We start from the raw sequence: 23,596 nt of genomic DNA, 5'->3' as shown, positions 1-23,596 counted from the left end.
GTGACCCGGTCTCAACCCAAACAACTGACTGTTTACTCTTCGGGTCATCTCCCATTATTATATCATATCATATCATATCATATATCATATCATGTCAATCTACTCTGATTACATTATTCCCTTACTTTAAAATCTCTAGTAATTCTCCAGATCAACAGAACAAAGTCTAAACGCCCAGTGCAGACTGGGTTGACCTCAAATACCCCCTCTACCTTATCTACAAACTCCCAAGCCCCATACCCTCTACTCTGAGTGTTCACCCTTTCCTCATCCTATCTTTCTCCCTGTATACTCTTAGCATATAGTCTTAGACTGTATACTCTTAGCATATACTGTCCCTCCCAAACTCCCCCTGCCCTCCACTGGCTAATGTCCAGTTGAGAGGTCCCCTCCTCTGTACAGACCACGCTGTCTCCTCTAGGTAAAGCTGTCCTCTCTCCTCAGGGATCCCAGAGCGGCACTGTGTTCCTACCTCGGCTCCAGCACCTGCCATGTTTCTCTCTAATTATCTGTTTACATGGTTGCCTCCTCCACACCCACCCAGACTGAGATCCTTGAAAGCAGAAACCGTGACTGATTCATCTTTGTGTATTCAGTGCCTGTCTGTATACCTTGGCAGCTATCAGATACTCAATAAATTCTTGTTAAATGAATGAAGAAAGGAACACACACACCGGGAACAAATTGGCATGTGTCCATGGAATTTGTTAAGGAATGTCACACCTCAGCAATTGTAATGAAAGACATCCTTTCCATTTCTGTCTACTCTAGCCACAAGGAAGCCTTCGGTTCTCTGGATCCCTGTAGGAACAGTAGTTTACAGCAGATCCTAGGTGAGTTATTATAGGAAGCAAGAAGGAAGGTCCTATCCCTTAGGTATTGACACACACAGAATTACAGAGCCAGCTCAACACTGACCTTTCTAGCCCCTGGCAGCGACACACACAAAAGTCCTTGAAGCTGTGGTTCAGGGCCCAGCACCAACTCTTGTCCAGGCAGACACTAACTCCCAGAGAGAATGCCTAGAAAAAGTTATCACTTTCTCACCCAGCTCCAGCCACACGTGGCCTTCCTGTGCCTTGAAGACACCAAGCACCCTCCTGCCCCAGGGCCCTTGCACTTCCTATTTCCTCTGCCTGGAATTCCCTTCCTTGTGTTTACAGGGCCCAGTCTCTTGTTCCATTCAGCTATAAGACCATGTTTAACCTTATTAGAAAAGTCTTTCCTGAGCAACAAAGTAAAACCATAAAAATGCCCTTCATACCTTGCCACTCCTTTACTCTGCTTTAAGGAAGAACCATAGAGACCAGAGAGAGACAGGGCTTGACGTCACCAAGCCTCTCTCCTCTTCATCTGTCATATCTGTTTGTTCTACTTGGTCCCATCCTTTTCTTTCTGTTCTTCAAAGAAAAATCACATCCTTCAAGCTTATGAGTAAAAGCAGAAGGGATCGTTCCTACTCATCCCAGTGAGAAGAATCTCAGGGAAATCATCTGATTGGCCTAGTCTGCATCACATGTCTATCCCTAAGCCATGACCACGCAAGGAGATGTGTGTTCTTATTGGTCAGGTAGGGGTCTAACCCCAGGATTGGTTCTGATGGGGTCTTTGTGACTTGGTTCATCCCCCAACATGTCACTGTGACCAGAGGAAGAAATACTCACCTGCCCAGGCCTGGCCACATGCCAACGTGGAACCGGGAGTGGAGCAAGCTCCATCTTAACCCTATAGTTAAGAACGGGTAAGGGGGAAATCAAGGTGCAATTGCTCCTCAAGACACAGGAGACAAATGGACATTGGGCAGACGTGTATCAGACATGTGATTACAGCTTCACAGTTCCCAAAAACACTTGCTCCCATCCTTCCTTGACTGCATTAGATATTCACACCAGTTCTGTACAATTGCCCAAGCATTATTACCCCCAGGGTAATATTCAAAATACTGAACAACAAGCATGACGTGGGCACTGGCCAAGTAGATCGGACCTGTCATCTTGGGACGTCGTAACAAGATACCATAGATAAGATACCAAGCCAGCATGCTTTAGCACGCAAAGTGGGCTGCTTAGTGGGTGACTTATCAACAACAGAAATTTATTTCTCACAGTTCTGGAGCCTGGCAGTCAGAGATCAGGGTGCCAGCATGGTTGGGTTCTGAGAAGAGCCCTCTTCTGGGTCACAGACTGCTAACTTCTCATTGTATCCTCACATGGCAGAAAGAACTAGCTAGCTCTCTGGCCCCATTCATAATAGTTCTACCCTCCTAAGCTTTCTACCTTCCAAAGCCACACCTCCACATACCATCATAACGGGGGTTATCATTTCAGCATGTGATTTTGGCAGGGACACAAATGTACAGGCCATAACAGGACCCCAGCTATGAACCACTGGGATGGCCACCAGCTGTGAAACACTAGCCTGATTCTCCTCATTCTACAGGAGAAGATACAGAAGCTAAGAGAGATGTTTAGGTCGTATCCGGGCACATGGTGAGTCGGTGGCAAGAACTCAAGACCCCTGGCACCACCCTAGGCCTCTTTCCACTGTCCTAAACTACCCCTATGTCCTCAGCCATCAGGGAGGTGAAGTGAGGCAGAATAGAGGGAACCAGACAAGAGTTGCTATTATGATCCCAGCCTCTTGGAGGAAGAAGCCAGCATGCTTTAGCACACAAGGCAGGCTGCTTACTGGGTGCCACAAAAACCTGGAAAGCAGCATATGCCAGACAGCAAGGATGCGGAGCAGCCAATGGGATGAGAGCCTGCAACCAGGATGGCAGATGCCGGGAGGGCTGCAGCTATTCTGGGATGCAAGCAGTGGCTGCTCCATCACTACGGCCCTGCCAGTCTCTACTTCCCCAGGGTGGTGAGTAGACCCTCACGCTCACTCCAGCTCCTTATTGATTTAGAGCCTGAGACCTGAGACTTCAGAGCCAAGCAGTCAGGAAGGAAATCAGCCCCTTACAGAGAAGAACGTGATTAAATATCATCTCCAATCATGATAAATGCTTAGTCATTGTCCTTATTAGAACTCTACAGTCACCCAGCCTACTCAGAACTCATCTGGCCCAAATGCCCCATGTTATTAGATAATGAAAGTAAGGGCCAGAGAGGAGATATGATTTGCCCCAAGGTCCCACAGAAAATTTGAAGGAGCGTTAGACATTGCCTGATTTCTCAATTCAGGATTCCTTCACCTAGGCTGAAGAGGTCATCTCATGGGGAGGTCCTCCAATTCTCATTCTTGGGGTCATCATCCTTCCACTTCAAGAGGCTGGTTGAGCTTCAACTCCATGCCCCCATTCCTCCAATAAGGGCCATGCTATAGCTGCAGGTGTGAATTCCTGCTACAGCCCCTCTTCCGTGCCCTTGTATGCTATATTGAGGACCACACGATGCAGAGTTGGGTCCCTGGATTCAGAGCCTTAGCAGCCCAAAACATCCAGCCCCTTTTCAGCTCTTTGGGCCAAAGTCACCTCCCAGGCAGGAATACCTTAGTCCAGATGTCTCCCCTAGAAAGAGAGAAAACAAAAACAATGGGTAAGAAAGAAATTGCTTCTTTTCTGCTCCTAACAGGACCCACCGTTTTTCCCATTGGCCTAACATTTTCAGCCTGGGTAGACAACAAAGAGTATTTCACGCCACTCCATCATTCCTACGATGTACATTGTGTGGTTGGCTCACAGTTTCTGGATACACCAAAGTTAGAATTAGGCTCTGCCATTGACTGGGTATGGGACCTGGGCAACTTACTCCACCTGCCTGTTTTCTCATCTGTAAAATGGGGGTATGACGGTATCAACCTCAAAAAGCTGGGTGGTTTCAATGACATAAAGCATATAGCTCTGTACCTAGGATAGAGGCAGTATTCAGTACTTTTAAGCGGTGGGATGGTGGCAATGCCCCCACAATGTGAGGTGAAGGGGGAATGTCACTGCACCCACTACTACCTTCCCTACTCCTCTTAGCCGATTCCAAGCCCCAATTCTGCCAGGAAGCCTTCTCTGATACTCTCATCTCTCCATCAGTTTCTCCTCTCAGAACCTCCGTTCCACAGCCCCAGCTTAGTGATGAATTAAATTCCATGTCTCATTATTCTGGGTTGGTGGTAGTCTTGTTTCTTCATCTAAAACCCTAAATTTCTGCCAGGACAGACCAATGGGGTTTCCCCACTCCTACTCCCACCCCAGACAGTGCAAAACCGAGGCCCAGTCATACAGAAGTGCTGGAAAAGTTAGCAATTAGGTGAGTGAATAGCCGATCGGTTGCTTTCATGGGAATAGAATATAACCATCTGTATCTGTTTCATCTTTTGCTCCTGTGATCTGTAAGGCTTTAACATCCCAGGGCACAATCATGAGAGCTGGGAGCCAGGCCTAGAAATCTGTCACGTAAGGGAGCCCCAGTGTGTCTCGTTTATTATCCAAAGGAGGGAAGGTTAACATGACATGTAGATCACTCAATAGCTGACGAAATGCTCTCAGCAATTCACTGAGCGATGAAGCACCTTTCTCCATTTTCACAGAGGGAGACCCAAGCTCAGAGAGGTTGGGAGACGAACCCACACTCACAGAGCTGATATGGAGCATCAGGGATGTGGGCCCAGTGCTGCTGGCCCAAGATCTTGTGCTGCGCCCTCTCCACCAGCTGCTACGTGGGGAAGCCACGGCAGCATTGCGCCTACCTGACCACGGGTAGACTCGGCAATGCCCTCCCCTTAACCAAGCAGCAGCCCACAGTGGCTGCTGTGCTCAGTGTGTTTCTCTAGTGCCAACTCCACTGGAGTATAAGGAAACAACACAGTTTGAAAAGGCCATCCCTGTAACAGACCTCAGGGACACTGTGGACGCCCAAGCTCACCCAGTCTCTGTGTGCTCAGGTCCGGAGCAGACCAGGGAGAGGGAAGATGTGCCCGAGAAGACGGATCCCCTCCCAGCCACTCACCAAAACGATGAGCCTCTGATACACTTTACGGATTTTATGGGAATGTTCTGTTTTGCCCCTGTGTGAGAACCAAGAGAATTAGTCTCCCCATTTAACAGAGAGGGAAGACTGAGATTCAGAAAGACAGTGTCAACTTGGGCTTTGAAAGGAGAATAACCAGGTTCTTTTTCTGCTGTGTATGAGTTGTAGGATCCGGGGCAAGTTACTTAATTTCTCTGCTTCTTAGTTTCCCTGTGTGCGTGTAAAAGATGGGGCTGATATTTATGTTTCAGACTTTTTCAGCGATTTTAAAAGATGGTGTATATAAAGCACTGAACAGAAACTTAGTGTTTAGCGTGCTGGTCATAAGCTCTTCTACCTAATTGTTGTTACTTTCACAAATTACCTAATTTATCGGGGCCTCAGTTTTCTTTTAATCTGTAAATTGTGATTTTAAAAAAAGAAGTCACACCCCCTTCATAGGGCCGCCATACAAATTTGATAAGACAACCTTTGTAAAACACTTAACCTGGTGCCTGCACAAAGTAGGGGTTCCATAAGTGTTAGCTATGCATTGCCATCCCAGAGGCAGAGCCAGAAAATGACAGAGCTACAGCTCCAACCACAGTCTTCTGGTTCTAATCCTGCAGCCCCTGGGGGAGGGTGAAAATGGTAAGGTAAAGAAGAAATCAGCAATGGTGGCCTCGCTGACGCGAGCCAGAATAAACCACTCCAGTTACAGTCGTTTTTCTATGCCTAAAACAATCCTCATGGACAGGTAAGACAGAGAGAGAGGGCACAGGTCACAAAGGTGGGCATGACCTCACTGCAGCTCCTGGATATTTCCAGGCAAAACTTCACTTAGCAAGACTCACTGGGAATTGTACTATAAGTGAGACGCACTTCCCAGGGCCTCACTTCCCAAGCCCGCAGCTTTTCCCAGTCCCAGCCTCTCATCTCTTCTTCCTTAGACACTGCTGCTCTCCTTTTCCAGGAAATCCAGGGCAGGATCTGGGCTCCCTCCCACCATCCTCTTCCCAGAATTCTAAGGATGCCTGGGCGAAGCAACTGCCCTGAATGAATGTGTCAGAGGCATGATTCAGAGTCAGGTGCTAGCAATAGGAGCTGCTCCGTGGTCTGGCTGGGGCGTCCAGGGCCCACGAAGCGCGTCTGGACAGCATCAGAATCACAAATGGAGGAGACTTTAGCAGGACTGGGTCCCAGTAGGCACCCACAAAGGAAGAAGTATGTAGGGAACCAGACAGGAGAGAGTGATGCTCTTCAAAGTCAAGGAGTTTGGATTCACTATATATAGATATTCTTTTTTTTTTACGTTTCTCTATACAGTTACAGAAGAGAGAGGGAGAGGATCTCAAGAGAAAGTCACAGGAAATTTCTAAGTAGAGCATTTTCTATAGGTAATGACCAGAGCAGAGCCATCAAGGGTTGTATCAAGTCAGCTGTAAAAAAGTGGATACTTATGTCGGTCATTACTGCAGCATGATTTTTAGAAGCCCACGATGTACATCTTATTGCCCTCTCGATTCATATTCAGAGGACTCAGGAGAAATAATGTGTGTCTTATTGTTGCCTCTTGGTTCATTAAAATCTATATTTCATAGAACGAAGCTAGTTATATCACCTGAGAGACGCAAGACTATAAAAGCATCTAAGGGGTAAAATGACACCACAAAATCTTAACCATAGCTTATGGAAGCATAAAAATAGTGTCTAATAAAGGTGACATCTGCAACGAAACAAAATCAGGCAATGGGCTTATGAAGCATATCACCTTACAGGGCAAAGGGGGGGGGCACAAAACAAACCCGCTCAGCCAATGCATGGCGTTCTCAGGGAGGTCCACCAACCCCATCCCCCGTAATCATAGAAGCCTGCTTTTACCTCCCCCAGACCATCCTTTATTCTCCCTTTCAAACACTTGGTTTCTTTACAATTATATAAAGTCCTTTGTCTCTGGGTCTCCCCTCTCCCCCCCCCACCCCCCCCCCGCTCCCAAGCAAGGACCTTGCTTGTTTTCTTGACTGCTGTATGGTGCATGGTGCCTGGTGCATAGTAAGGGCTCAATAAATATTTGATGGCCAACTTGTGAGAAGGCCAACTCTCGTTCTGAATCCCCTTCGCTAGGCCAGCTGCTTCCACAGTCCCTTCGTCTGAGACTGGATAACAGCCAAGTGGTCAGTCTTCAAATCCTTCAAGCCCAGATTCCACCTCTTATGAGCTATGACATCTCAAGCAAATTACTAACCTTGACCCCTGTATCCTGATTTGTTTTTCTTCACAGCCCTTATCATCACCGGCCATGTATCTGATTGCATGTATGTTCATCATCTGTCTCCTCCAACCAGAGAGTGAGCCACAAGAGAGCAGGGACTGTTTTGTTCACTGCTAAACAAGGGGACAGCCAACGTGTGCAACCATCACACATTGTGGGCACTGACCAGTCAGATGGATATTGGGCCCATAGTCACAGGTGCACATTGTCTGTCTATCAAACGTGGCTGTCGTCCAGTTCCTGGGACAGGGTCTGGAGTGTATAGCAGGTGTTCAATAATAATATGTAGTATATCAATTTGTAAGAATTATATTTATAGCATTTCTTAATGTATTTTGCATGGGTCATTTCAAATCATTTATGTTTAAAATCTATTTTTCCATTGCATTTCTTTCCTTTCTCTCTGATTTTGTTTTAGTATTTTTCTGCTCAGGGAAACCTTGCTGTCTTTCAATGTTGTGTATTTGACAAGAGCCATTTTAGCACTAATGACATTCTCTATTTCCTCAACACACAGAAAGATATCTTCTCTCCACAGCTGGGATAAATGTGCTATTCTGTTCTCTTCCTGATTGGTATTGTGTTACTCTTTGCTCCTCCCTTTAATTCTCTGGACCAATGTTTTCAATGTATAAAAATGAAGCAGAGTGGCTAAGGCCTCACTAACATTTCTTCCACTAAGATTGCTTGCAACATTGTGGGGTTGCTGCCCCTTTCACGTTTTCTGTATTCCGCTGGTGAGAATGGCTTTCTCAAAGTCTAGCCTAGCAAATGATCATTTCGCAAAGCACAAATATTGAGTAATGCCCTTGAATGATTTCCAGTTCACAACATAGTGTTGATCTTTTAGTTAGGTAAGTCCACCATCATTACTTTTGAGCATGTCCATCATCTTCTTTCTTATTTGCATCATTTGTGCCTTCTTGCTCATTTTCCCCCAGGTGGCTTTCCCTACCAGTTCACCAAACTCTGTTAAATACTTCATTAAATTATTATAACGTACAAAGCAGAGTTATCTTTTCTATGTTTAAACTTTCCCAATTATGGGAGAGATCAGCTTTCCATTTCTCCCTATACCTTCATCCGACTAAGGTTTCATCGTTTTCCCTGAACAAATTTCTTAGGTGGTAGATTAAAGTAATTCTCATGTATTTAAAGGTTTTCTGTCATTGTTACAACTAATTTACCATGTATGTCAAGAAAGTATAATAATAAAAATGATTTTTCAATTCATTTGTATTCGCTAACTCTTAGATTAATTTCCAAGTATTTTCCCAGCAGAGTAAATGCTTAACATTCATGATTGAATAGTCACAGTTTCAATAACTTGCAAGAGACTTTGAAAGGCCATGATGTGTTATATCATTTTGCTGGGCTCAGAATTGAATTGCATTGCTAAGGGGAGGAGCCAGCCACCCAGCATGAGGGCAATGCTGGATATCATACATCCGTCAGCCTTCCCCAACCCTTTCCCTTGGAAAGTCACCGTGGACATTTGTTCATTAAAGCCTCTGAGAAATCTTGCAACAAATAAATTTGTCTTGTTTTGCTTAACTAAATATGTCTCAGACTTATTTGAGAACAAACATTTTTCTCATGGCACCCAGTGTACCATGAGACACCAGTCTGGGAAACAATGGTCTAATAATTAACATATACAATGATTATGGGTCACAAGTCATTTACAAGAGTTCTGCCTTCATTTAACCTCATTTTTACAGAAGACATTACATGCAATGATAATGTTCTTGAGTTGGGGGTTTTCCAAAGTTTTTGAAACTTACCTTGCACAAGAATACATTCTTGTTGTCTCTGCAAATGTGATAGTTTCCTTTCCTCATTTCCCATGTCTGTGCAATTTGCTTTCCTTGTTGCGTAACTATTTTAGCAATTTTACTTTATGGTATTTGTTCATTTAACAAACATATCTGTAGTGCTCACTGTATACTATTCTAAGTGCTATCGATAATGACTCATGTAACCTAAATGACCTCATGGGTTAAGTGCCATTATTATTATTATCCCAATTTTATAGGTCAGAAAACTGTAGTTTCAAATGGTGATAAGGTATTCTTGCCTAGATCCTATTTTTTTAAGGAAAATGCCACAAATATTTTCCTTCAGTCATATGATTGGTTCTAATTGTGAATATAAACTTCATGTTATGTAAAGGAATAAAACCTCCATTCTTTTTTATTTGTTTTTAATACATCTTTAGTCAACATTAAATACTGAAATATGCTGATTGCTTTTGAACAACAATGAGTTGAACAACCATTCCTTTCTTTAAGGTGGGGGGATGCAAATCATATTTACCTCAACCAATTCAATATAAAAATATTAAGAAAGTGGTTCCCCTATGACCCTGTACTAGATACCATATGACATGAAAGATTCAAAATGAGCATAAAATGAAAGAGGACAGTGAGAAGGGAAACAGATTTTCTCTGGCCATATAGGGGGGAAAAGCATGTTAGAGAAGACAATGATTTTGAGAACATTATACTTGCCCAGGATCTGTACAACTTAACATTCAGTGTCTGTTACTCTATTTCAGTTTCTCCAAAAGACCTAAGATATTACTTAAATAGAAGAGGCCCCAGATCAACTGAGTGAACACACGACAAAGATACCTCTGTAAAGGCAAAGTCTGATTCCATCTTACTGGAAGATATATGTCTACCATCTACCAAGAGCCAGGCACACATTAAGTGCTCAATAAATAATTATTTATAAAAGACATAATTATTAAAGGAAAAAAATGTGGGCGGCCAGTTGGCTCAGTTGATTAGAGTTTGGTGCTCATAGCACCAAAGTCACTGGTTCGATTCCCACATGGGCCAGTGAGCTGCGCCCTCCACAACTAGATTGAAAACAGCAGCTTGACTTGGAGTTGATGGGTCCTGGAAAAACACACTGTTCCCCAACATTCCCCAATAAAAACCTGAAAGAAAGAAAGGAAGGAAGGAAGGAAGGAAGGAAGGAAGGAAGGAAGGAAGGAAGGAAGGAAGGAAGGAAGGAAGGAAGGAAGGAAAGAAGGAAGGGAAGGAAGGAAGGAAGGAAGGAAGAAAGAAAGGAAGGAAGGAAGGAAGGAAGGAAGGAAGGAAGGAAGGAAGGAAGGAAGGAAGGAAGAAAGAAAGGAAGAAAGAAAGAAAGAAAGACATGGGCCAGCCCTTCGACCAAACCAACCGGTCAGGCTGGTTTTAAAAACGCAAGGCAGCTAGAGACTTGTTCAATGGGTCATCAAGAAAAGAGGTGTTGCAAAGACTTCACCCTCATTTGAAGTCAATCTGGGGTGGGATGTAGCAGGACGCTTGGAGAGATGGGAACAGGACAGCAGAGTCCCAGGAGTCTGGAGAAAGAGAACAAGGTTTCCTGGCAGCTTCTGCTTCCCTAGAGACAGGTCTGAGTGTCTCTATGGCTCCAGATACCCCACCTGGATCTGGCAGTTGGCCCTTTGCATTCTGCAAGCTCTCAGAGCTTCTAGGGTCAGGACTTAGGGGCAATTAAGGAACACAGAAAGGGTCTCACCTCCCATAACTGTCCCTGACAAGCCCTCAGCCAATCCAGTCAGTCACCTGGTCCCTGATGACCAAAATCCATTAGACTCAGGGAAACAGATGTTATATGTGCACTGAATAGATGTATCCCATCAAGTGAGAAAAGTTGTTGCGTCCCATCAAGTGAGAAAACACATCCAGTTCTCTTTTTCTTTCCATCCTGATTCATGTCTTCATGCCCCCCACCCCATTTTCTCCACTTTCCCCCATCTCCCACTACGTCACTTTCTCCATTCCAAGCCCTCTCTACTTTCCCTTCTGGGTCTGATGCCCTTAAACTACCTCTCCTCCATCTCAGATTCCACGGGGCCCTTTGCCCTCTCTTCCTTCCCGCTCCTCTTTCCCTGCCCCTGCCCTGTCCTGTAGACACCCCTCGCCCCTTCTTCCCCTTGCCCTATCAGTAGGATCCTGCGCACAGCTGTGGATTCTGCAACGGCTTCCTTCTTTTCTCTCTCATCTTGGCGGGGTCCATAGCCAGCGCTCCTGTTGCTCAGAGATGTGGAGGCAGTTGCTAAGAGACAGTGAAACGTCAGTACCTGGCCCTCGAGGAAAAAAAAGGGAGCGAAAAAGGAAGAGAGGAGGGGGAGAGAGGGAGGGAAGGGGAGGGAGGGGAAGACCTGGCGGAAGCCAGAAACCCCAGCAGCCTCAGCACCAAGCTGAGTTTCTGGAAAAAGCATTCGGATTCTACGAACTTTCTTCTAAACATCCTTCCTCTGATTCTCCCTTTGGGTCAAAGGAGGGGACCGGCCCAGGGACCACAGGATGGGAAACGACTGAGGATGCTGCCCTGGGATCCAGAAGCCATGGAAGAGGAGAGGCCGGGGGAGGGGACGAGCCAGGGAGGCAATCTGTTCTCCTGAAGCTGAGCGGGGATTCCAGCGTGAGGGAGGGAGCCCCATGTCGGCTGCAGATTGATGGCTGTGTCCTTGGAACATAGTAAGTGGGCTCATGAGGGCCTGTGGGAGTGCAGGCAGAGACCTTCGGGCTGAGAAAAATGAGTCTGGACAAAGGGGAGCTGGGGTGATTTCCCAGTGAGCGGGATTGGAGCTGGAAGTAATGGGAAGAGAGGCGGTGCCAGATGAGGGGATGGGGAGGACAAATGAGGACAGCAGGTGGGCACCAGAGAAGCGAGGGTCCACAGAGGGTACAGGGTGGATGGCAGGCTGAGCCGCCGGGTGTGTCATCCCACTCTGTCCCTCTGCCTGACCAAGTGTGGGTGTGGGCTCAAGCTGGGGGTGCTGCGGGGAAAGTGGAGTGTTTGTGGGAAAGGATGGTAGGATTTAGGGGTGTGCACTGGGGTGAAAGATGGTGGGGGCAGCCTGGAAGGGGGATCTGCAGGAGTGCGTGTGCAGAAGAAAGCGGGAGAGAAAACGGGAGGAGTGAGCGCTGGGCAGGGCAAGATGTGTTGGAGTCACCGGAGAATAGTGTGTAGGGGGGGGGCGGGGGGAGAGAGAAAGAGATGCTAAGAGGGTCTGAAAGGTATGTGATCGGCCAGTGTGTATGCATTTTTTCTTAGAGAGTTGTTCAAGGCTGGGGTGTTTGGTGCTAACAGGGCTGGGGCTACATGAAGAAAATGCATCCAGCCCAGGACAGACTCAGGAGGATGACTGCAATTGGGGTGGGAAGGTTCGTGGGTGACAACCATGTGAGGTTGGGGGCTGAGCACACCCCTTGCCACACCTGAGAGACAGTACGCAAAGAACTTTGTGGTTGGTGGCAAAGAGGAGGGAGGAAGGAACCTAGGAGAGGGGACAGTGGGCAGGAGAGGGCACTGGATTTCTCTGCCTGAGTGTTTTCCTTGTTGACAGAGGGAATTCTGCCTCCGCCTGCTGAACACAAAGCCACCTGAGATGCGCTGGCTTGGGCAGTCACCAAAGCTCCTAGCTGACCCCCATCCTGCACCTCCAGGACACATGACTTTCCAACCTCAGCGGCCCAAACAGTGGGAGTCACTTGGGGTCCTCCCCTCCCTGGGGATTTCAATAGACACTGAAGCTAAGGACTCAGGCTTTCAGGAGGCCCATGGAGATCCACTTCACCCTGGGATCCCTGCCTAAAACGCCCACCCCAGGACCCCCTGGGACACGAGCCTGCTTGGCCACCAGGAGAACGGCCCTGGAGACCATGAGCGCTGGAGACCCAGATGCAGCTCTGGCCTCCTAATCAGTCCCAGACTTGGGACAGCGCGTAGGGTTTTTTCCAGATGTGCCAGGACCTTTAAAAGGCACCATTCATGTCCTTCCCTCCCCACTCCCACCTTTCAGACACAGTACAGAGAGGAAGTGTCAGCAGTCATGGGTGAGAGGGACACAAAAGATCTACAGGGATTCCAAGATCCGCAGGCAGCTGGTTAAGCCCCATCTTCATCTCCCTTTCTCAAGTTCTGATCATCTTTGCAGACCCTGGAGGACCTCAACTCGTTGATTGCCACCTAGGCTCCAAAGGGGACTTCCTACGGCTCTCACCTAGGGAGCCTTGTGCTGCTTAGAGACTCCAGGGAAAGGCATGAGCCATGACACCGCCTGCTCAGAAGCCCCACCCTCCAGGGCTCTGTCCCCTGACGTAGCTGCCTTCCTGTGCCACTGACTCTTCATTCCATGGACACAGCCCGGGCACCAACGCGCTCCCTTCAGCACTGCTGTTGCCAGCTGCTTCAGATGGGTGACACGTGGTCCCAGCTGCCCTGGCCAGGGCCCCCCCACCCAGCCATGCTGCTGGTCTCCCTCCTCTTGACAACCGGGGTGATGCACTCAGACGCTGGCACCAGCTGCCCAGTCCTTTGCACGTGCCATAACCAGGTGGTGGACTGCAGCAGCCAGCGGCTCTTCTCCGTGCCCCCAGACCTGCCAATGGACACTGGCAACCTCAGCCTGGCCCACAACCGCATCTCCGCGGTGCCGCCCGGCTACCTTACGTGCTACATGGAACTCCGGGTGCTGGATTTGCGCAACAACTCCTTGATGGAGCTGCCCCCCGGCCTGTTCCTCCATGCCAAGCGCTTGGCACACCTGGATCTGAGCTACAACAACCTCAGCCACGTGCCAGCCACCATGTTCCAAGACGCCCATGGCCTGGTGCACATCGACCTGAGCCACAACCCGTGGCTGCGCAGGGTACACCCACAGGCCTTCCAGGGGCTGGTGCAGCTCCGAGACCTGGACCTCAGCTACGGGGGCCTGGCCTTCCTCAGCCTGGAGGCCCTCGAGGGCTTGCCGGGGCTGGTGACGCTGCAGATCGGCGGTAACCCCTGGGTGTGCGGCTGCACCATGGAACCCCTGCTGAAGTGGCTACGGAACCGGATCCAGCGCTGCACGGCTGGTAAGGGAAGGGGCGAGACTGGGCGGCCATGGGGAGGAGGACACTGTCCTCTCTGAAAGCAAAGGCTCCAAAGAAGACAGAGGAGCTTAAAGATCTTGAGCACCTACTGTGTGCCCTGATCTGTGTCGCCCCTCTGTACACCAGCTCTTTCACTCCACAAGTGTTTGTTGAGTCCTTGTTCAGCAGCCTAGGCGCAGGGGGACCCATTGGTTAATGAAACAGATGCTGCCCTTGCTTCTGTAGCACTTATGACCTAATGAGGCAGACAGACAGTAAACAAGTAAGAATAGCTCATAATAGACAGTGTTTATTGAGCTTTCACCATGATCTAGGAACTTGGTGTGCATGATCTCATCGAACCCCCACTTTTGTTATCCCCATTTTGCAGATGACGAAAATGAGATTTAGAACAATGAAAAGAGTAGCCCAGAATCGCTCGTTTAGAAAGTGGCAGAGCCATGGATAAAACCTGAGTTTATTTGACTTCTAAGCCTGTTTACTTTTGTATTAACCGTCATGCTCTGTCCTAAGCATAGTATACATTTTAGCTCATTTCATCCTCACGTGAACCCTAATGAGCACCTCCCTCACTTTACAGAAGGGGAAACCAAGGCACAGAGAGGTTCAGTAACTTGCCCAAAGTCACAGAGCTGCTAATTGTTGGAGTCAGGACTCGAACCCTTGCCGTCTGGCTGTCCTCTGGCTGTATCCTGAAGAATCAGGTTCTAGGCTAACAGGAAGAGTCCGAGCCTGAGTTCTGGGATTGGCCTCTGCAGAGTTCTGCAAGGTTTGAGCATGAGATGGAGAGTTGAGAGGAGAACCTGGGATGTGACTTTAACCAGCCAATCCCAACTAGAGTTGGACTGGGGCCTGAAGGAGTCTGAATCATGCAGGTTTGAGGGGCCCTGGCCTCACCCTGTGGTACCCAAGCCTGGCCCAGAGGCAGGCACTGCTCAGCTGAGGCCTTCCTCACCAGCTGTCCTGTGTGGCAGCACTGAGCCTTGGCACAAGCCCCCAGCAGTAGAACGACAGGAATAGCTGGCGGCACTGTCCCAGGGGCTTTCCCAGAGCCTGGGCTCATAGTGTGTTCAGAAGTGGGGCTGAATGAGGTATGAGGGGGAGGAGGACTGAGTGGGGAGCCCAGGACCAAAATAGTTTGGGGGAGGAAGGGCTGTGGGTCACGATTCCTGTGTTTCCACAGAACTGTGGGAGGACATTCTCCAGAACCAAAATAGCTGAGGACTGAGATGGGGCAGTGGTAGGGGGCATGGGGGGCTGCCTGGAGCAATCTCCCCACCTGCTCAGCATTTTCAGGCTGGCTCTCCTCCCCTCTCTTCTGGGCACTAAGGACAGAAGGAGCATTCTGGGATGCTAAGCTCCCACCACATCTGGGCTCCTCTTTTTCTGAGATCTCTGAGGCTCCTGCTGCCCTTCAAAAGAAGCACAGACTCCCAGTGAGCAGGAGAAGGGTCTCAGATCCCACCAGCACAACCTTATGTCAGTACACGTGAGGGACTTGAGCTCTAGAGAAGGAAAGCCTCCACAAACCCACACTGAGGGAACAAACAGGCCACAGCCAGAAACCCAGGTTCCTTGTTCCTCCAAAGAACTGTACACCACACCACACTATCCATGATATTTTCTCTTGGGGGCGAAGAACTTACCAGTGTAGGAAGAATTAGGCAATCCTCTTCCCTTTGTCTTTTTCTGCTCTTCCTCTATTTTCATGAGATTCCCTCTATTATCCACGGTTTTTGAAGGAATCCCAGCACAGAGAAACATAAGGGTGTCCCTGGGACATAACTCAACTTCAAGAGTGATTCTTTGACTTACGAGAGAGTTTTGTCAGCCCCCAGCCAGGCTCCCATCCATCACTCCTGCCAAATGCCCTCAGTGCCTCCTCTGGTTGGTCTACACCAATTGCCTTCAGTGTCCCCACACTCCCCAGCTTCGTATTGTCTCACCACCCCAGTCATACACATAATAGACTGGGGAGTTCAGCATCTTCCAGTTCTGAGATGGTCAACCCCAGACACAGACTTATCCTGGACAGAGTCTGGAGGACTCTGCATATAGCCTATGGGAACCACCCAATCTGGAGTTTGGGGAAGGTTGCATTCTTTTTCAGACTCTCATTTCGAAGGAGAATGATGCTCATTCATTTCTCACAAGGGTCAATCCAAATTCATTTTATTCTTTGACCTCAAAAACTATGAATGAATAAATACCATTTTGCACCATATAATTTAGAAAACTCCTTCCCATTGACACTCCTAAACAATTAGATAAGATTATCCTGTTCTTATAGATCCCCTTTCTTCGTGAGAGCCAGAAAGGCAAAAAGGACTTGCCCAAGGTAAGAGCCTCATTGATATTAATCCACCGAACGAGGGAATTGCAGAACTGCTACCTGCATGCCACTCTTACTTCCAATGCAGAATACAATGAAACCACTGCCAATCATCAAGCATTTGTACACGGGATCCCGGAAGGATGAGGTGGGACCATCAATGATGGAGCGAACAGTAACCCACTGAACAGTAACTCCTACAGAAGTCTGTGTGCAGAATATGATCTCCACTGATCTGTTTGGAGAAACCAACATAGGAAAATAATAAAAACACATACTTACATAGTACTTACAATACACCAAGAGTGGATCATTTATATATGTTAACTCGTTGAATCCTCACGGTAACCCTATGAGATAGGTACTATTATTATCCTCATTTTACAGATGAAGAAGTCAAAACACAGAGGGGTTAAATAGCTTACCCATAATCAACTAGGGAGAGAGGGGAGGAGGGGGACTAGAACCTAGGCCAATAGCTCCAGAGCCCATACTCTTAACCCTACAATTTGTGTATCTGGAAAAGCCACATGGGGTAGTAGAAAGACCCAAAGCCTTGGAGCTAAATAGTCATTCATTCACATATGCATGTCACCAAGATTCACTGAGCACTTACATGGACAGGACATGATTCTGATGCTAAGGATACTATGGGAAGTGCATATAATCGAAGGAGTAGAGTTAGATAACAAACAAGTTGTCAGTAATAAATACTATGGAGAAAAATTAAGCAGAGTAGATAAGCTAGGGAATGCCTAGAGAAAGGTGAAGTGGGGCTTGCTATTTTATGTAGAATTATAAGGGAAGGCCTCACTCATAAGGTGATATTTGAGCAAAATACCCAAGAAAGTGAGGGACTAACCTGTGGAGAGATTCAGGGGAGAAACATCCTCTCGAGGGGACAAATGCAAAGGCACCCCCTCCACACCCCGAAATGGGACATGGGACATCACTCCGAAGTGATGGAATGATGACCAGGAGATGTGCGTGGATGGAGCAGAGTGGAAGAGGTAGGGAGGAGTCCTTACAGCCCCTGGAGAGTACCTTGGCTTTCATTCTGTGGGAAGATAAGAAGCCAGGGGAGCGTTTCAAGCAGAGAGTGACACGATGGGACTTCAGGTTTGAATGGATTGCTCAGCCAACTGTGTCGAGATGGTTTAAGGGCAGAAGCCCCAAGACCAGTTGGAAGGCTATTGTAAGACACAAAAGTCCCAGTTCTACTCTTATTAGTAGCTATTGGACTTTAGGCAAGTTACTAAAGTCTCCTAGCAGTGATCTCCACATCCATAAACGTATTTACCCTGAGGGCTGTTGAAGGGACTACAGAAGGTAAGTAAAAAAATTGGCACAAAAGAAACTCAGTAAGAAAGTCCACTTCTCCTGGGTGGGGTGGGGGCTCTCCATTCCATTCTCTCTCCCCCGGGCACCTCACCCTCCCTGGGTTCTGTGTTACAGATTCTCAGCTGGCTGAATGCCGGGGCCCCCCCGAGGTTGAGGGCGCCCCACTCTTCTCCCTCACTGAGGAGAGCTTCAAAGCCTGCCACTTGACCCTGACCCTGGATGATTACCTCTTCATCGCTTTTGTGGGTTTCGTGGTCTCCATCGCATCCGTGGCCACCAACTTCCTCCTGGGCATCACAGCCAACTGCTGCCACCGTTGGAGCAAGGCCAGCGAAGAGGAAGAGATTTGACGTGGGTGCCTGACGTCCCTCCATGCTACCAACCGCCACTACCACTGACCACTAGACACCCTCCCTGGTTGCCCACTCTGGTCCCATGGTGCCCTGGCCACCTGTCATGGCTCAAGCAAGGTCAGGAAAGTACTTTTGATGAGCTTCTTCAGCGAGCCAGGCGCTGTGCTAGGAACTGGCAGTGTTAGATGAATCCACCTAGTCCCTGCCCTCAAGGCACTTCCTTCTACCAGAAGAGAGAGATGCAGAGACTCATCCCTTTCAGATGATTTGTCTGCACTCTGAGCACAGAGCTGTGGAAGCCCAGAGGAGGGGTCATTAACTGTGCCTCGAAAACTCCAAGAGAATTACAAGAGTGGAAGTGACTCATGAGCTGAGTCATCAAAAACTGTCCGCTTTGTCAAGTAGATGGAGAAAGATGGACATACACAAATGACAGAGGCCAGAATATGCTTGGAATGTTGAGAACCTTGAACAATCCCTGTGACTTCAGTGTACAGAGGGGAGTGGCACAGGACCGAAACTTTCCCTCTGACACCCAATCTGTCAGCACTTGGGGCTGCCCACCATTGCCTCTGGAGGGTGAGATGACCTCCATGCCAGCCCCCGTGGCCTCCTTCTACCAGCAGCTACCAGGTGAGACCACCTGGTACTGCCCCCTACACTACATTGCCAATTGTAGCCTGCTGGCAAAGTCCCAGGTAGCAAGCTAAGGCTGACACCTTCGGAGCCCTTTCTCCACCCCTGTCTCCTGCCTCTCACTCTAGCTTTGGCTTCAGCAGAAGGCCCAGCAAGAATCCTGGTACTCTGGGACTCCTAATCTCGTGACTGTTCTTGCCACAGTGCTCACCCCAAGGGATCTCACCAGGAAAGTGCACTGTGTGCTACAGCCCTGTAGCATGATGGGATAGGACTGAAGGGGAGATGGTCATCACTGTGCTGACAGAAGACGATTTGCTCTTTCACTCATTTGCATAAGGGTGAGAGAGCCATTAGTTACCAAGCAATCACCGGCATCAGGCACTGTGATAAGCTCTCTCCACAGACAATTCCCTTTAACACACAACAATCTTTTGAGGTAAGTCTTGTCGTTCCAGATTTACAGATGGGCAATGAAGGCTCAGGGAGGTTAAGGTCATGTGATACTTATGAGCAAAATAAGTCTGTGCTTTTTTGACGACCCCACCCAAGTTGGGGGACATCACAGTTCCCTCCGAAGGGGTATAAATTCAAAGTCAAGAAGTACTGATGACGCTCCCGATAAGAGCCAGGCACTCTTGCGTCTACGGACTCATTTATTTCAATTCTCACAGCAACACTGCCTGGTGGCTATTATTCCCATTTTACAGATGAATTAATTGTAGAGAGCTGAGACTCTTACCCAAGGTTATCTGGATACACTGTAGAAGGAAGGTGATAGGTGGCTCCATTCAGGGAAATTGTGTATAATCAGTCAGTCAAAAGTCAAGTAAGTTCATGCGCACAATTATCACCATCACTGTGGTCACGTTCACCGTCAGTGTCATCGGCTCATCACTGCCCTATGTTTGGTCAGCACTGGGCAGCTTGTGAACTGCTGTAGCATCATTCTCCTTGACTCTGCACAACCCTGCATGGGAGGCAAAGCACACATCATGACTTCTATTTTACAAATGGAAAAATAAAGACTCGAGAGAGGATGTGCCTTGCCTAAGCAGCAGGGGTGGGACTCAACTCCAACTCAGTTTTCTTCCCAGGGCTGTCCCAGATGCTTGGGAAAGAGAATGCCTGGGACAGCTGGGGAGTGGGATCCTCAGATTCCGCAGCCATGAATATCCCAGTAGATCAGCTAAATAAAGGGTGTAAAACCTAACTGCTGTCCAGATTTAGATGTACTTACAGTGGGGCAACTTGCAGCCTCTGAAACATAGAAGCAGCCCAGATAACATCTGAATAGGAGTCACCTGTCTTGCAATGTGTAAACAACGCATTAGAAATGGTGGCCATCTGAAATATAAGATTTGGGAAAATAGGAGAGGAAGCTGTGTTAACCCCTCCGACTCAAGCCCTGCTGTGTTGGGTGCCTGAAATACACAGGGTGTCTGAAAGCTGTGGGTGAGAAATTCTACACGATAGGGGAAGACTTTAAGGCACAGTCCAACACATTGGCAAGGCTGGCTGGGATGGGAATGAAAACATGGGCTCTCTACCTTGCCCCCAGCTCCTGCAGGCTTCCATCATCCCATCCTCCTGGCAGGCCTGAAAGAATGAAGGAGAATACCATTTCACCTTCCATGCAGTCTTCCCTTACTCATGCTCCCTGAGCTACTCAACCAAAAGAGTGCCCAGAAACTTTGCTAGATCTGGGGTACTTGAACCTTCTGTCCCCTGAGTCTCATTTATAACATCCGGACCAGAGCCCTGCTCCTGTGACTTCTAGAGCATAACTGCGCCCGCTCTCTTCTTCTGCTATGTCCAGGGACCACTGGACTGGGGCTGCTGTCCACCTGTCAAGCTGTCAGGGACACCTTTGTCCATTTCTTTCGAAGCTAAAGCATTTGAGGATGAACTTATAGAAATAATAGTCCTGACACTAACAGTTAGGTGTCCCATAGAGGGACACCATATGCATCTATGATAATCTCCTAGAGATGCTTGTTTGCTGAAATATAGTTAATATATTTTAAGATATGTACTCTTTTTGCATAGAACTAGAACCAAACAAGATACCAAATGCCCCCTTGAGATCCAATGTCCTTTCTAATGAGACTATTTAGTCCCCATTAATGGCAAACCTTTCTGAGTAGGATACATGACTTTTAAAGAACAGATGATTCTCCAGCTACTAGAAGGTCCCCAGTTAACTAAAGCACAATGAGGAAACTTCCCTACTGCCAGGGAATTCCAATTTTTCCCCACCTCCACTACCAGCATCTTCTATAGGCTATCAGAAGCAAGCTTCTAGAGGGAATCTAGCAGTCCTGGCTGAAACTGTTGCTACATGCTGCTGACCAAGAACCCATGATGGTAAGCCTATAAGGCTTCATTAAGATTTTTCCAGACTAGTTAACATATAAGTGTTGGGGTATCTCTGAGACCACGTGTCTGTTTGTGAGGTTCAGTGTAGTTTGCATATCTACTGATATGGGGCCAATCTCTCTGGAACTTGATTTCAGTTCTCTGACACAGTCTACTCAGCCATCTGTTTACTGTATTGCGTGATACCCTAATATGGAATCCCATTAAAGTTGGGGTAAGGATAGCTGCTCAAAAAATATACAGAGAGAGAGAAAGAGAGAGAGAGAGAGAGAGAGAGAGAGAGAGAGAGGTGGTTGAGGCAGCCTAATGACAGCCTGTCTGCTTCCCTCCACTCTCTATCCCTCAGAGATTTGTCCTCATCACAGAAGCTTCCTTCATGCTGGGCCTGAGGATAGCTAATCAACAGGGCTGTCATGGGCAAGGTCTGGGCCAAGAAAATTGTTCTGTAGAAAAGACCCCATATCTGTACCACACCACTCTGTACCTGTTGCTCTGGTCACCCTCAGACAAACCCTCATCTGTTCTCCATCCCTATAGGGATTCCCAGATAACCCTGCAGAAATAGGTCCCCAAAGTTGCTATAGAGTTTGCTGGATCCTTTCAAGAAGGTTGATGTATGGAATTTGAGCAGACCAAAATAGATATTTCTCTTCATCCATTAGGAAATACCTACAGCCCCTCTTTTCCCTATAGATGTCTTTGTTGATATTGCTCTGACATCCTTCCCAGCTCTCAAAGAGTGTAAGGAGACAACTATCTCCATTCCTCCCAAAGCTAGAGAAACTTGTCTGCTCTTCCCACCCCAGAAGGATGGAAAGGGGAAATGAAGGAAGGTAGTCAGGCAAGGTCCTGTGTAAATCACCATCATGTTTGCCACAGCACTGGATGGAGAGATCTGCATCCACAGAGCTCTCACTTTTTCTAGCACTGTCCTATGGAGTGCTGATGTCTGGGGGTGGAAGGGTTAGGGAGGGGTGGCGAAAGGGAAGATGTGCACCTTTGTATGGAGATGATTTTATAACCATGCACTTTTGTAACTGTGAAGAATTTTTCATAAATGTACATTAATAATAAAGAGTGTATAGTTTAACAAATTTTCTTAAGAGTTGTGAAGAGGAGGAAGAGGGAGGGAAACAGGGGGAGAGAGAGAGAGAGAGAGAGAGAGAGAGAGAGGGGAACTAAGCGGAATCAAGAGAATGCGTGCCAAAATATACACGCAAGAGGTCTATGGGGAGGGAGTAGATGGGAATAATTAGGAGATGTGCCAGCCATGGAGGGGCATGTGTGGGAGTAGAAGGAACATCACAGAAGCATATTTCTACCAGGCAAAAAAGAGTACGCGTGTGTCTGTATGCACACATCCCTATGTGTAGGCATATTTTGGTGCCTGAAATTATACAAAGAAAAGAGCATATGTCTTATACATGTTGGTGTTTGCAGCTTGGGTCATCTATGAAACATGCCAAGGCAAGTGGGTGTCCTGCCTAGATAACATCCCTAGGGGATGTGCGCCAGGGAGATGGCCCACACCAGCCACATAGGCAAAAGGATACTAGCTCAGGCATACAGGTAAACCAGGAATCTCAACACATGGTGTAATGGATGGAAGAGGCCATTAATGGTATAGCTTCAGTCTCTCTTCTCATAGGTTAAAAAAGAAAGGAAGGGTCTAGAGCCCGTGTATGTTTCAGCAGTTCTGTTTACACAGACAATAGTTTAGTGGTTACCAGAGGGTAAGGGGGGTGGGGGGAGGGAGATGAGGGTAAGGGGGATCCAATATATGGTGATGGAAGGAGAACTGACTCTGGGTGGTGAACACACAATGGGATTTATAGATGATGTAATACAGAATTGTACACCTGAAATTATGTAATTTCATTAACAATTGTCATCCCAATAAATAAATTAAAAAAAAAAAAAGAAAGGAAGGGAATCTAAACCTCCCAAGTCTTGCAAGTGTTGCCAGAACACCACTGGAAATGAGATAGTTGGGCAGTGCACCTTGGGAACGGAGACAGAAAAAGGAGGAGCAAAGTGTACTCCTGTATGTACAGTAGCAGCCATTTCTATCCCGGTACGAAAGAGGAAGTGGTTCTAAGCAGAAAGTGGATTCAAGCAGGAAGTGGCTCGAGACAGGAAGTAGTTCCTTCCACCAATACATAGTCTAGCCTCCTTCTATTCCTCACACTCTAATTGCCACAGGGTGCAGACACGTACTGCACTCACAAAGAAAAGCCACTAAAGGGAACTCAGGTACTGACTCAGAACACTCAGAAAGGCAAAGAACATGCCCAACCATAACCAGTGGCATCTGCAGTAGATTGGAGGGAGGCTAAGACTTTCCCATAAAATGAAGTACTTAATGACGTGCTTCTCACAGAAGTCCAGAACTTGTATATTTTATGCAGTGTTGTCCCTAGTGCCAGGCATATACCTAGATATTG

At 47.6% G+C, this 23,596-nt stretch overlaps 1 protein-coding gene across 3 annotated transcripts; it reads left to right on the top strand.

Moving 5' to 3' along the window:
- The first annotated feature begins 2,770 nt into the window (after nt 1-2,770).
- Nucleotides 2,771-22,866, top strand: LRRC55 (leucine rich repeat containing 55). 3 transcript variants are annotated; one of them, XM_081064651.1, is made up of 4 exons: nt 2,771-2,865; nt 11,512-11,711; nt 12,584-14,093; nt 17,899-22,866. In XM_081064651.1, exons 3-4 carry the CDS (start codon nt 13,373-13,375, stop codon nt 18,132-18,134), a joined length of 957 nt encoding a protein of 318 aa, XP_080920777.1. In that variant the 5' UTR covers nt 2,771-2,865; nt 11,512-11,711; nt 12,584-13,372; the 3' UTR covers nt 18,135-22,866. The 3 variants fall into 3 exon arrangements, with proteins under 3 accessions (XP_080920777.1, XP_080920778.1, XP_080920776.1); XM_081064652.1 differs by lacking the exon at nt 2,771-2,865 and having other exon boundaries at nt 11,401-11,711; nt 13,175-14,093; XM_081064650.1 differs by lacking the exon at nt 2,771-2,865 and having other exon boundaries at nt 11,401-11,711.
- The last annotated feature ends 730 nt before the right edge of the window (nt 22,867-23,596 follow it).

This window comes from Rhinolophus hipposideros (genome assembly GCF_964194185.1).
Source record: "Rhinolophus hipposideros genome assembly, chromosome: 10".
Classification (NCBI taxonomy): Eukaryota; Metazoa; Chordata; class Mammalia; order Chiroptera; family Rhinolophidae; genus Rhinolophus; species Rhinolophus hipposideros.
This window is presented reverse-complemented; position numbering and strand designations above follow the sequence as displayed.

Excerpts from the sequence above, each read along its gene's own strand:
- LRRC55 (XM_081064651.1), top strand. The coding sequence starts at position 13,373 with ATGGACACAGCCCGGGCACCAACGCGCTCCCTTCAGCACTGCTGTTGC. Across the intron at positions 14,094-17,898 it reads GATCCAGCGCTGCACGGCTG|ATTCTCAGCTGGCTGAATGC; the intron begins GTAAGGGAAGGG and ends TCTGTGTTACAG.